Here is a 13,341-nt window from a genome sequence, read left to right as displayed (position 1 = left end):
GACCTCTTTCTGCAGTGCATAAGATATATGCGGATTTACAGAAAAGTAAAGTGAATGATATTAAGAATTATGTTGTCTTGCATATAATTAATTTTATGACACATAAAATACATTTATATAGGCGTTTCTTTTTCAGTTTTTAGAAAGGTCTTGTAACTATATGTATTCCAAGTACTTCTTCTAAATAATGAACAATAAATGCAATCTATATCAAATACATTTCGTTGTTTCAAACATACATTATGTTTTCTTACAAATCAATTATATAAAACCTTAAATATCTCTTAATGTGTTCATACGATGTCTTTCATTTGATAATTAATTTTTATGTTAGCTTTGTAAATAATATAAAATATTATTTCATTACACATTTAATTTTAGCACATTATTTGCAATTACCAAACAATTATATTTTTACAAAAGTTAATCAACTAGATATTTGATCATTCCAATTTGTATGTTGGTTAGAACTTTCTTCTAAAATATAAATTGTCAAATGATATATTAAATGATTTATCAAATCGTACTTTGATCCAAAATATACTTATATTTGTGAAGTACAAGTGTTGTTCTCTAATTAAGATTCATTGGAAACCAAATTAAAGTGTAACCAAATATAAATTTGTAATTTTCCGTTTTTTTCCTCATTTTGAGAATGAAAAGGCATTTAAAATAATATCATAATAAAGTACATTTTTTGAGATAAAGTCAACAATCTATCTTTTTAAAGTGTAACAAAAGATTATTTTGTAATTTTCTTTTTTCTGATTAAAAAATAAAATAAAACAATTATCATCATTTTATTTTCATTCATTTTAGTTCATCCACAACACGTGCAGTTCTGTATTAATCAAAATGATGCGGTTAATCAGTATTTACATTATTTTCGTTGAAGACTTTCAAAAAGAAATAACAATTCAAAGCGGTCTGTAATATTTTTGTAACAACTTTTTGCATTTTCATAGAAAGATGATTTGTATAAATGGATTAACTTTCTAAGCGGATGGTTAGCTGCACAAATTCTAGTTATTGTATCTTCGTGGGTAATTGAAATTTATAATAACGGGATATTTGTTCGTGTTGTGTTGTTGATTCAACAATCATTTCAATAAACAGTCAATTATCCATGCTACACATTTTTGTAAAATTTTGAAGCAATATCAACAATTCACATATAGCAAATTACTTTTCGCATAATCCTATCAAATCTCGTGTCTTCGTGGGTTATTGTTGCTGTTTCGTTGTTATTATTATTATTTCCAAAACAGTGGCGGATATATATTAAAAAGTTTCTTGAAAATGTAAAACAATTTTAATAATTGAGCATAGCAAATTATTGTTCTGGTACTCCAAAAGAAGATATTTCTCCAAATACGTGTTTGCACATATTACATCACGTTTTCTTCTCATAAAACCACATAAGTCATTTGCATTCCAAAAATTGAACATTTATATAACGAGCACGTTAAGCATTTACTACAAACAAACAAAGAACAAACCAATATAACGGTTTCACGATTTAAACAATCATAAAATTTACGAATGTATTTGATTTAAAACTAAATGATTTGCTATTGTATAAGTTTAACACAAATGTCTCATTTAGTAGTATCCTGACGTTGTTGTATAGTAATGTGATGTTGAAAGTGTGTTATTAAAGACTGTAGGTGCATTTGCATCTGATTTGAATTAAAAAAGATTTCTTTTCTGTAATACTGTAGTCATTTTCATTCTAATCAGCTTTACCATTCATCAGCACGGCCGATTTACAAATACAAATCCATTACATTGTTCTTTTTTATCTCTAAAGGACTGAAGGATATTACTCAGCATTAAAAGCTGTGCAATTTTTGCATTATCACTGTATAATTTTATTCTTTAGTCTTTTATTTTTTCTACATATAAAATATTATAGAAGATTATTACGAAGTTAACCAAACACACCAAATTATTTTACCTTGGTTTTGAAACAAATACTTATCGTTTTAGCTATTAAAATAGGTACATGTTTTTGTTTTATATCAACGTATTACATTTTTTGTTAGAATGTTTCTGCTATTGTTTCTTTGACAAAATGGTGTCGTGTTGGAAAAATATGAATAATGTTCTTGCTCGCTAAATTCTAACATAACATGTATAGATAATATGAATTGCTTCTCATATTTATCTGTACTAAAAGTGACACATAGTGTCGTGCCAATATTAAGCACATTAAGCTGTAAATCACATAAAGTCCGTCGAAAATCATATTTAGTCGTAAGCGTTTGTAATCCTTAAGCCAGATTTTTATATCTAATATAATCTAATCTCATAGAAAGCAACATATGCCAACATTATTGTTTGTAGAAAATATATATTTCAGTGCATTGTTGTAGAATTATGGACAGTTCGAGTTCAAAAGCGTAGGAATATACTCCGAGTGAATAATTACAATCATATGAACGATAAACCGTGCATAATTATTATACTACGATGCAAGAAAGGTTAATATCTATTTCCATTGTAACATATAACAAACTAGAAAATTAATTAAAAAAAAACAAAAAACATCGGACTATCATTTTTTCTGACATCATTTGATTTATTGACGTCATATGAGGTCATATAACCTGTCAGTATGCTATACATATATGGGGTAATACTGCACGTGATTGCTCTATATGTTTGATAGGAAATAGTATGAGTGTGTTAAAATATCATTTATATATATTGATACATATATAACATAGAACATTAAAGTCGTTCATATTAGATATAAGCTTTATTGATATTCATTTTACAGAAGTTTAAAACAGATTTAGTTGCCTTTTACTATCCCGAACGTCTCGTACAGCTGCAAAATATAACAAAAGCACAGTATTTGGCGCCATAATGTTATGTCATAAATTGTTAAGGAAACTTGAGATAAGGTCAAAGTTAAATAAACTATTATTTAATTATATTTCTAAGCTGTTTACATATTTCTGTACTCGTACATTAAATTCTATTCTAAATTTAAGTTATCTGAACTAATTTTGAGTGAATTTTGAGAAAATAAAAATGATATGTCGACTTTTCTAGTCCATTAGTGCGATGCGCTTTTTGTACATTATTTCCATCATGAATGAGAACCGAATAGTACATCCAAACCCGAGAACATCCGCACATGGTATAGTTTCCTTGAGGAAGGCAATTGCAGAATGGCGTTTAAGCAAAAAATAGAAATAGAATATTTTCTACAAAATGAACCGTTTGTATTCATGCTTCATGATTTGCCAATGTTTTGCCATTGTAATGTGACAATCTTATTTGATATATGTCAGGAAAGCTCATTTTTTTATTTGATTTGCATATTGGCGGCATACATGTAAAATCAAAATCTGGCAGAAGATCGTTACTTCCATATTAATGATAGCTGTTATTATTAAAGGGTGAAAATGTTTCTTCTATTGATAAAATAAGTATACATACCTTGGAGTAATATAACTCTAGCTCATGTATTTCTATTTCGTTATCTTTTGCTGAAAGAAAATTAAGGACACCGAATTAATGCTCAACTTTTATACGTTAGCTCTAATAATTTTATAATGATTTATTTTGTCACTATTTACAAAGAAGAAAAAAACCAATGTCTATAAACACTATTTCCGGACAACTTACATATAATACTTCAGCGTTCCCGGCTTTGAACTACACGTATATATTAACTGTAAAAGAAACATGCTTTAAATATAATAGATCTATATACCAGTAAGAACATAACACACCCTTTTCTATTTCATCTATTTTCTAGAGAAACACATTAAAACATGAGAAGTCTGATCGCAATTTTGTCGTTTTTTTTTCAAATCATCTCGAACTTTAGATCAAAATTGTGTCGTAACTCCATTGCAGCATTATCATTCCGACGCATGCGGGAGGTAAAGCTTCAAATAAATACTGCCTAGATCCTTTGTTTAACGAGCAACACCTTTCAAGTCTTGATTTCTTCTTTCAAAAAGTCAAACAACTTCGATTCGTGCGCCAAAGCCCTTGATTTGTATTATGTAACTTAACTGGATTGGTCTTGTTTCAAATTAGATGGTCTCTCTCAAATAAAATCGATAAATATAGGCCACATTTAAAAAGCATTTTATTATTTTTTCCGATTGTATCATGTTGCTTATTCAAATGATGTAAAGATTATATTTCATCTGATACTTATGCGAATATTTGAATTTCATCTGGTATTTTTTAAAGTCATAAAACGCCTTACTCAGGTCATGCCTAGTGAATGAACATTTTTTTCGTTTCATACAGGTATTTCGTGTGCATCTAGCTTTTGTGTAACCTTTCCTTATTTACCTAGATCATAGGAAGCAAAAAAAAAGCAATCCAAAACCGACGTTTTCACATAAGCTTACTGTTAACCAAGTTTCAGTATAATTTATCATTCTAAAACGAAAACTATATGGCTTACGCCTACGTGGTAAATTATACACACACAAGCTGCACATCGTCTTTAAAAAATGCAGAAACACACCGATCAGACCGATAATATTTTTTACCAAACACAACAGACCAAATAAACTTACATGTATGAAATATAACGTTGGATTTAGATACATGTACACAAGTTATATAACGAAGAGCAATGCTTCCTATGCCGCAATAAAAATCTATAATGGATTGTTGTCATTGCCCTACTCATACATTCTTTTGTCTTTTTTAGGATCAAGAGCAATCTTACGTGCACGATCTATTTCATTGAATTCTTCCTTCATATCTGGCAATTCTAAACAACCGTCCTGATTGTGGTCAAGGTGCTGAAACATATGCCACTCAAACGTCAACATATTTCCTTGGTGATAAGCAAAATATTCGTCCATAGAAACGCAATCATTTCCTATCATATAAAAAGTTTGTTTGCATTAATTTAAGACTATGTATTGTAAATAAATCGATCTAGAATTACGCAATTGAAAAAGAAATAGCAAAATATGGCATTATTAACACGGGCTCAAAAGTTCAATGGAATCATTCTGTTTTTCCGTATTGTCTGACTACAAATTCTGGATAACTTCTAGACAGATATTCCGAGGTTTTGTTCACAAACTGAATGTATCTTTGTCATTAAATTAAATGTTAATCAAAAATCTAAATAGACACGCAGCTTATTGAAAAATAGAATATAGATGATTTTCAGGTTTATGTTAATATGATTTCGTAGAAAAAAACTTTAATTATATTATATTTTATACTTGTATTTGTATTCACGTTTGCCAAGTAATTATACATGTTTATTGTTTGTAAGTATGTGAATAACACCATTTGACACAAACTTATTTTCAGAATATTACCGTCTTTGTCTTGTTGCTCCTGAAAATCATCAAATTCTTGTTGACTAATGACCTTATCGTCGTTTTGATCCATTAGTTCAAACTCCCTGTCCAATTCAAAATCAACCTGACCTATTGTAAATTTCGTAGGGCTCTGTGCTAAAATACATCTAAAAAATAATGAATACAATAATAATAAAATTTGTTGTTAGGCTATTAAATATGTATAATGAATTAGATTAATGAGGTGATCACGACATTCTTAAAACAACCTAAATGATACTTAGGTATATGATTGTTTCAAAAGTCGTCTAAAGTTTATGTAACTTAAGATTATCATATTCTTGATTTCCCATTTTATTTGGTAATTATTGACGATTTAAGTTAAACTTTGTATCATTTATATACAACTACAACAGCACATATGTTGTAATCAGTAAAACATGAGTTTTACTTATTCCATCTCAATCTAACTTTAGAAGTGGTATCAACAACCAAAGATTCAAAATAAACTCAAACAAAACCAATTTGAAAGACAAACATGTCAGAAAAGGAATAGGTTAATTGGAAATGGATTGGGTTCAGAAAGCCGGTTATATTTTTGTCTATTAATAGTTATATCTTTATAAAAAACAAATTCTGGATACAATTTCTGAACATTTTTTAAAACATAAGGAAGGTTTACCATCTCGATTTGGAAACGTACATTGTAAACTACTATATTTTTACTTTTTAACACTAAATGTAACAAATTAACATATTCATTCATACAAATGTATCTTAACTCGAGATTTTTAAAAACAGAAATAAGGAATTCATAATCTAACAGCCAAATTGAAACAGAAAAACACTTGTCTGCGGACAGTACACTTGACTTTTCTCAGTACAACATAGTTGAGGAAAGGCATCATAGAAAAGGGGAAATCATTCTGCAAACATTCTCAGCAGTCTAACCTGATTGTGACAATTTTTCTACATTTTGGGTGATAACTTTTTAACGTTTTTTTTAAAAAAAAGCAACAAATATTTCAAGTTAAACAAATTGAAGTATTTAAATAAAGTGGCTTTCAAGATTATCTACTACTGAGGAATTCAGTTCAAGTTTGGTAGTGAACATGTACTCAAATTTTATAGCGAACATCTTAAATACTTTTTGACAAATATCCTACTAAGAAATCAAAAAGAAGACATATCTGAGAAAATAATTATAAAGTTATCTATTGTTAAGAAATACATTCCAATTTAAAAAACTAAACATGTTTTGAACAACTTAGAAATTGACTTAAGAAGCAAACTTATTAGGTAAATTTGTAAACTGAATTTGAGAATAGTTCTGAAATAGTGGTATATGTTGATAGTGAACATGTATATGTATCAACTTTGAGGTGAATAACTTTGATACTTTCTTTGACAATGAATCGGAACAAAAAAGACAAAGCAAAAATCTAGCTAAGTTGAAAAAAGAACATAAATTTTATTAAAAAATTGTAGGAGTACATGTGCTTTTCGGATGGGATCCTTTTATGAATGATATACGGGCCTTGATATGAATTGTACATTCTGGTACAACTTTTATGAATCTATGCGTAACTTTTGTTTGTGTAATAAATTTATCATACTTGGATTTCGATTAATTTTTCTGTTTATGTAAAATATATAGACGGAAGGAGGTAATGAATCAATAGCAAACTGCAAGAAAACCAATTTACATACAACATTAGTTTTTCAGTAACTTAAGAAATGTTGAGTACCAAAATATTCCGTAAAAATATCATCTGTTACGAGTACGAACTATATGGTTTGAATAAAAAGCGCAAAAATATAAAAGTTGTTAATGAATATGATTTGTATTTTTAAAGGATACCTGCTCGAGCAAAGAAATATGATGAGGTTCCAATTCATGTTGATCCTGAAAAAATCAATCATTCAATCAAAAACTAAATAATTAAAATCTTCAAATTAATAAAATATTTATTGTAAGGTAATATAGTAAATAAATTTACCTTTATATGCGGAACAACTCATTTAAAATAAGTTAAGACACAAAAGATTTTAGAAGGTATATTAATAAATTAAATCTTACCTTCACGAGTGTTCACAAAAAGTGATTATGGAAAATGAAGACACTATCTACTTTTAATTCAGATTGTACAAAACTCCGCCCCCTTTACACCAATTTCAAACCAAATTAAAGCAGAGCCGTTTTACAGGGCTGTTCATAAAGTTTCAACTAAAAATAAATTGTATTATTTTATTTTTTATACTACATTCTAACACTCCACGTGATTTTGTCACTATAGACAAAGAAGAAGAAAAAAACCGATGTTAAACTGCCGATAAATATTGGTTAGGGGCTTCTTGTATATGCGGCTATCATGTCTTGTATATGCGGCTACAAAGCCTTTTAAAGCAACAATAAAAAGCATTTTCATTATATTTTCAGTGCTTATAATGTTTTCTTTTCAAACAATACCATAATAATATCTCACATACACCAATAATTGATCCATATCAGTTAATTAATATTTTGACAAAACGGCGCCAGTCCGTGAGCAGCGTAATGACGTCATCCTAAGTATACAACTCATTCATAAACGCTGACATTATTTCATATATACAAGAATGATAAATGGGGCACTGATGTAAACACAATACAATCCATTCTAAGACATAAGTTTTTTATTGTTGAAAACTTGATAAAATAACGTTTTTCTTATTATTTCTTTTGTTTACTAATTTCTATATTTTAGCAACAGTAGGGTGCGAAAATAGAACAGCGTTATACGAAAATCGGTACCGGAAGTTATTACCGCTTGAAAAAATAACAAAAGTGATTTTCCTTATTTTATCGTTTTTGAATCGAAATAATATCGGTCTTAACGGTGTTTATTGGCTATTTAACACCTGTTTTGTCGTTTTGACGCGCAAAATTAACCACTCATACCTACAGCCTTCGTGGTAAATTCATAAACATCAAAACTCCAAACCGGTGTTCAATAGTACCTTTATAGAACTTGCTAAACTTATTTCTTTCAGTACATAAATGTTTATACTAATTCACTTATGCTTGATCCGAAAATGGAATTGATATGCAGGAGCGCGTGTTAGTCTTTGACTGCTGTTCGCCATAGACACTTCGTCGATGAAAGAATGGAAAATTCTCACCAAGGTTCAAACATGAAAATGCAAAAACAATTTTGATAATAAAGGGACAGCGCGTGACTTCATTGAATAAAAATTCCTTGTTTTGTCAAATTAGTTGAAAGATCGTAACAACAATAAACGCAACGCATGCACTTAAATCACGCTATCTTCATTTTTTTTTCTGTTAATCATATTAAAGTGAATTGGTCAGAACTGATAGGTTGGTAGTAAGGTAAAGATTAATGTTGAAAGTATTTAGTAATAAGAAAACAATTATTAATTAATGGATATTGCTGGTTAGTGTGAGATACATGATCCGATAAGACATATTTATAAGCAAATAATAAATTGTTCTGGAACAATGCTCATTCTAAATTAATTGGAATTTTTTCCATGTATTTTTAAGAAATACTTAAAATATATCCGAATGATACATTTCTGTTGCTTTTTATCAATATCTAAAATACTAAAATACTGGAAATGTGTCCATTGTAGACCAATTAACTCATAATGTCGGTATGACATAGACAAAAATATTGCTAAGTTATTATTAAAAAGCTGTATTTCAATGCTCAGCATCATCGAGTCTCATAGGTTTATGAGTGGATGTCCGTGCAAGTTACTAATATATTCAAAGTCATTGATACTTCAATTTGCATTAAATGTATCATGTCTTGTTTAACTTCTTTACTAGTAATTCTTAAAATCAAGAGGTGCCCATTTCTACCTTCTGTGGTACTAGGCAAATCTTGGTATGTATTAAAATTTGAAAGACTTTTTAAAAAGAATAAACTTTTAAACAACCCTTAAAATCGCCCCCCCCCCCAATACCGACAAATTAAACTTCCGTGTACATTTCTGTTTTTTTTTCCCCCGATAACAGTAAGGTTATCTTTTGCTGACGTCAGTCATTCAAGATGTTTTGCATAATAATACTTTAAAAGGTCGGCAAAATAAGAAAATAGACCAGTCAAGTACTTCCCGAGAGACTTGAAGACAAGGTATTTATTTCATCTTTTTTTTTCAATTTGGTTACATAGACTTATCATTTTATAACTAAATTTATCATCAGGTACTTTTTAACACATTTTTTTTATTTGCCGTGTAAACAATGGCGTATGAAGTGTTGCAAAATTCTATAAAAAATATTTGATGAACAAAATATATGTTTGTTCTAGAAATATCAATGAAGTCCAGAATGCTTAAACATGGAAGCTGTTGTTGTCTTGATATAGTGATGGATAAATACGTACATTGTTTTCATCAGCCCCTAAACAAAATAAACGGGAGGACTCGGTGTTTAATCAGACGAATGTACAATATAGAATATTCAGCAATACACACAATCAATGATATCAAATAGTAAAATACTATCAATAATATTACGGAAGGGGGAATCAAATGGGTTGACTGGGACGATGTAGATATACAATAGAAACTACAATATTCATTAATATATAGAGGGAATCAAATGGTTGGGATAAGGAATCATATAAATGAACATCAGAGAGTAGTTAAGGTAAAATCAGAGAATATACAAAAGTAAATTAGTTCGACGAACCCCTCATGAGCAAAGCGTTGTTTCCCTGATAACCAGTGAGATTCAGCAGCGGATTCAAAAGTGTTTCTAAAAGTTAATTGCTGCTTTCATTCATAATCGATTTTAAATACGTTCTGTATAGAGCAACACAGAATATACTAAACGACAGAGAATATATTATGAAATATGTAACAGGGGGCTGATATAAATGTACATCAGAGAATTAACTATCAACAATCAACATATCTGTTGTACTTCTATATAAGTCCGAAGCATATTCACCCCACCCCTCAAAATATTTGAAATTATTTTCTCTGTCGTACATTCATTTGATTATTTCTAAATGTGAATAAGTAAAATATATGTTTTTAAATCTATATAGCGCCTAGTTAGCCACTTTGATCTTTCCTGTAATTGTTTGGATAAAATACATTGATTATTGTCCATAAGTTTTTTTTTATTTTCCACGTTATTTTATTTCAACTTCATCAACTTTATTACAACATAAATATATTTTTTGAACAAAATTTAATACACTTTTGCAACCCTTCACGCGCCCGAGCAAACCTTAATTTTGAGTTTCAATGTAAATATGAATACAAGAATTTGTTAATTGATCATTGTAAACGCTTTTTACTTTTTCAGACAAAAATGATAGCTTTGGTTATAATCTCCCTTATCAGTTGTTCTGCAGCTCAACGTCCGATTGAAGAAAAACTTCGTCTTCTTGAGCCGATTCTTATGCTGACAGACGAGTTGTTAGAACACCAGGGTGATGACAAATGCGTTGAGAAGCTGTTTTGTCTTCTCGAGACAGAAATCGCTCGGGATATTGACAATCCGCTCATGCATGTATCGAGATTTCTAACCAATACAAGAAATGACACCGATCCATCCGATTTCCGAAAAATAGAGGCTCTAATACAACGATACCCACATGTTTCAAAGATGTTGGATTCAATCCATCTTGGACAGTCTAGTGGTGAGAGCACCGTGTGCAGCGCAGCATTCTCAACATGTGAAGCAGATCCATACGCAATGATCGAAGCAGCGAGGAAGTATGACGATATTAATGTTGTTGAATTCACAAAAAATTCACTGCAACGAAGAAAGGCCTGCACATACATCAAAGCAGGTTGTACCGGTCTTAAAGTTGGTTGCGGAATATGTGCTATTTTTACATACGGAACCTGTGGCTTTGCTTGTGGCGGATTAGTTGGTGCTGCGTGTACAGCGTCATCGCTGACCTGTACAGCCATTGGAGTTGCACATATTGTTGGTTAAATTTTCTGTTACAAACCGTAAGAGTAAAATGATGAAATAATAAAAGTATTGTTATCATCACTAGTAGTTTATCGTTAATTTTTCTGTATACTGAAGCTTCGACTTGAAAATCACAATATTCCTTTTAAAACTTATTTATGTCCAGAACGTTTTTTTTTCTCTTGTTTGCAGTACTAGAAATTGCACATTTTTGGGCTCTTATGCACAATTCAGCAAACATGGGAGTAACTTGCAATCGGGCTAGGATGTCAAATGCTTAAACCACAAAGAAATACATACTAGAAAAAGTAATAGGAATCATTAGAAAAAGCCAAAACCGCAAAAAAAATGCTGCAGGCGACCAGTAATTGAGTATGTCCATAGACAGTGGTAAGGGCAAGTTACCCTCCACGCACCCTGACACCGGCTTAATCAACATTTAAAAATGTACTGGTATATGGCAAATTTTCGAATTTAGAAACACCTTTGTATGTGTTTAAATGACGGTTATGATATCATGAAAATTTCAATTATATCCTTTCGTGATCATTTTTAAACGTTATTAGTTTAGTAACAAAATAAACAATATCTGTCATCTCCTAAATGATTTGCAAATTCCTGGCATGGTTTAGCTGCGTAACAAGTTTCTATTTAAAAAAAACGCGTTTATGTTTTACGCATAGTTTTAGGTTTAGCATTATTTATTTATTATTATTTAAGTTTCTTTGTTAAAGAAGTATGCTTTAAGCTTATTTGATCACTAGTGAGTTCGTTTCCCGAAACAGTCCAGTATAGAGTTGATATAAAGATTAACTTGATTGCCAGTTTTAAAGTAAACAGAAACATTTTTAATTGATAGTATGCCCATCCAGGTTGAAATGATGATTGTGCAAGTAAGAGTCAAAAACTTTTCATTTTGCCATGAGTAAGTTCCTGTTCATATTTTTCTTCGCACTTACAAGGATAATAGATTACCCATGTACCATGTGATGAAAGGAGCATTTTGATTTTTGTCTATGATAAAAAAGTAAAAGAATACCCCGTCGTACAAATCAGATAACCTTTAACAGACTTTATCAAACGAGCCTGCCACATTTTCAATTTTGTCGTTTTGATCGTTCTTTAGGGGTTGTGTTTTTCCTTTATGTTTTGAAATATAACACTCTGAAATGATTGATAATCAGCATGAACGGTACTCAAACAATCCTCAGAAGTTTTACGATAATTATAAGGTAAGCGAGTTAGACATGATAAGTGTTAACACCAGTTTAATGATTACGAAAATAAAGAATCATTTGGTTACCTTGATCGTATAAAGGTTAAATGACAAACATACAGTGAAAGTCACAAACATACAGAGGATATCTGTTTCCCAAAATAAACACATCAAAGAGTAAATAACAATTGCAGTATTTTCTTGAAAGGCGTAGCAACGAGCTTAAAATAACTGCAGGTGTTACTTTATGAAATATTATTTGACTGGTTTTTAATTTATGCGTGTTCTCATTCTTGACGTCATGTTGACATCATGTTGAAAAATAATACAAATTTTCAAAATGATGTGTGCAAAATTTCATTTTCCTCACGTAATCACGTTGACTTAATGACGAACTTTATATTCATTTATTGTGCCACCGCGATGCGGTGGCATATAGCGATTCGCCTGTGTGTGTGTTTTGTGTGTGTGTGTTCGCCCTGTCCTGTTTTTGTTTGGGGTTCGCCTGGGCTCCTTGCCGTTGGTTCTTGTTACTGGGTCATATGGGGTTTGCGTTCATTGAACGCCGCCTTTCCTTGTTGATCTTGTTTATCATATTTGTATGTATATGTGTATGTTTGTGTGTTAAATAGATTATATAGTGAACTTAAAAAAATCTTCTTGTGAAAACAACTAGTCCAATTTCAACAAAACTTGGCAAGATTGATCCATGAGTGAAGGGCTTTAAAAATTGTTCAAATAATTTTATTCCATGCAAAAATCTGGTTGTCATGGCAACCAAAAGGAATTATAAGAATAAATTTAAAATATTTTCTTGTAAAGAACCATAAGGCCTAGAACATAGATATTTTGCATAAGGTATTGTCTGGTAGACCTCTACC

General features: G+C 30.3%; 2 protein-coding genes across 3 annotated transcripts; one reads left to right on the top strand and one right to left on the bottom strand.

The window, feature by feature from the left end:
• Positions 1-2,746: 2,746 nt before the first annotated feature.
• Positions 2,747-7,469, bottom strand: LOC132742874 (uncharacterized). 2 transcript variants are annotated; one of them, XM_060731374.1, is made up of 6 exons: positions 7,381-7,467; positions 7,162-7,206; positions 5,319-5,467; positions 4,709-4,864; positions 3,451-3,500; positions 2,747-2,833 (listed from the first exon to the last, which is right to left on the bottom strand). In XM_060731374.1, the coding sequence occupies exons 2-6, from the start codon at positions 7,197-7,199 to the stop codon at positions 2,798-2,800; spliced, it is 429 nt and encodes a 142-aa protein (XP_060587357.1). In that variant the 5' UTR covers positions 7,200-7,206; positions 7,381-7,467; the 3' UTR covers positions 2,747-2,797. The 2 variants fall into 2 exon arrangements, with proteins under 2 accessions (XP_060587357.1, XP_060587358.1); XM_060731375.1 differs by lacking the exon at positions 3,451-3,500 and having other exon boundaries at positions 7,381-7,469.
• Positions 7,470-9,317: 1,848 nt separating this feature from the next.
• LOC132742873 (uncharacterized) lies at positions 9,318-11,310 on the top strand. Its single transcript, XM_060731373.1, has 2 exons — positions 9,318-9,442; positions 10,627-11,310. The coding sequence occupies exon 2, from the start codon at positions 10,633-10,635 to the stop codon at positions 11,263-11,265; it is 633 nt and encodes a 210-aa protein (XP_060587356.1). The 5' UTR covers positions 9,318-9,442; positions 10,627-10,632; the 3' UTR covers positions 11,266-11,310.
• Positions 11,311-13,341: the final 2,031 nt, after the last annotated feature.

This window comes from Ruditapes philippinarum, unplaced genomic scaffold, assembly GCF_026571515.1.
Source record: "Ruditapes philippinarum isolate M1 unplaced genomic scaffold, ASM2657151v2 ctg4378_1_1_1_1, whole genome shotgun sequence".
In the NCBI taxonomy this organism is placed as follows: Eukaryota; Metazoa; Mollusca; class Bivalvia; order Venerida; family Veneridae; genus Ruditapes; species Ruditapes philippinarum.
The sequence above is the reverse complement of the archived record's forward strand: the minus strand, read 5'-3'. Positions and strand labels throughout refer to the sequence as shown.

What these genes read in the sequence shown, in the direction of transcription:
- LOC132742874 (XM_060731374.1), bottom strand. Translation starts at nt 7,199, where the DNA reads ATGAATTGGAACCTCATCATATTTCTTTGCTCGAGCAG. An exon ending in ATATTTCTTTGCTCGAGCAG is followed by an intron (nt 5,468 to 7,161) that starts GTATCCTTTAAA and finishes ATTATTTTTTAG; the next exon opens with ATGTATTTTAGCACAGAGCC. An exon ending in TAGAGTTATATTACTCCAAG is followed by an intron (nt 2,834 to 3,450) that starts GTATGTATACTT and finishes TATATTTTGCAG; the next exon opens with CTGTACGAGACGTTCGGGAT.
- LOC132742873 (XM_060731373.1), top strand. Translation starts at nt 10,633, where the DNA reads ATGATAGCTTTGGTTATAATCTCCCTTATCAGTTGTTCTGCAGCTCAA.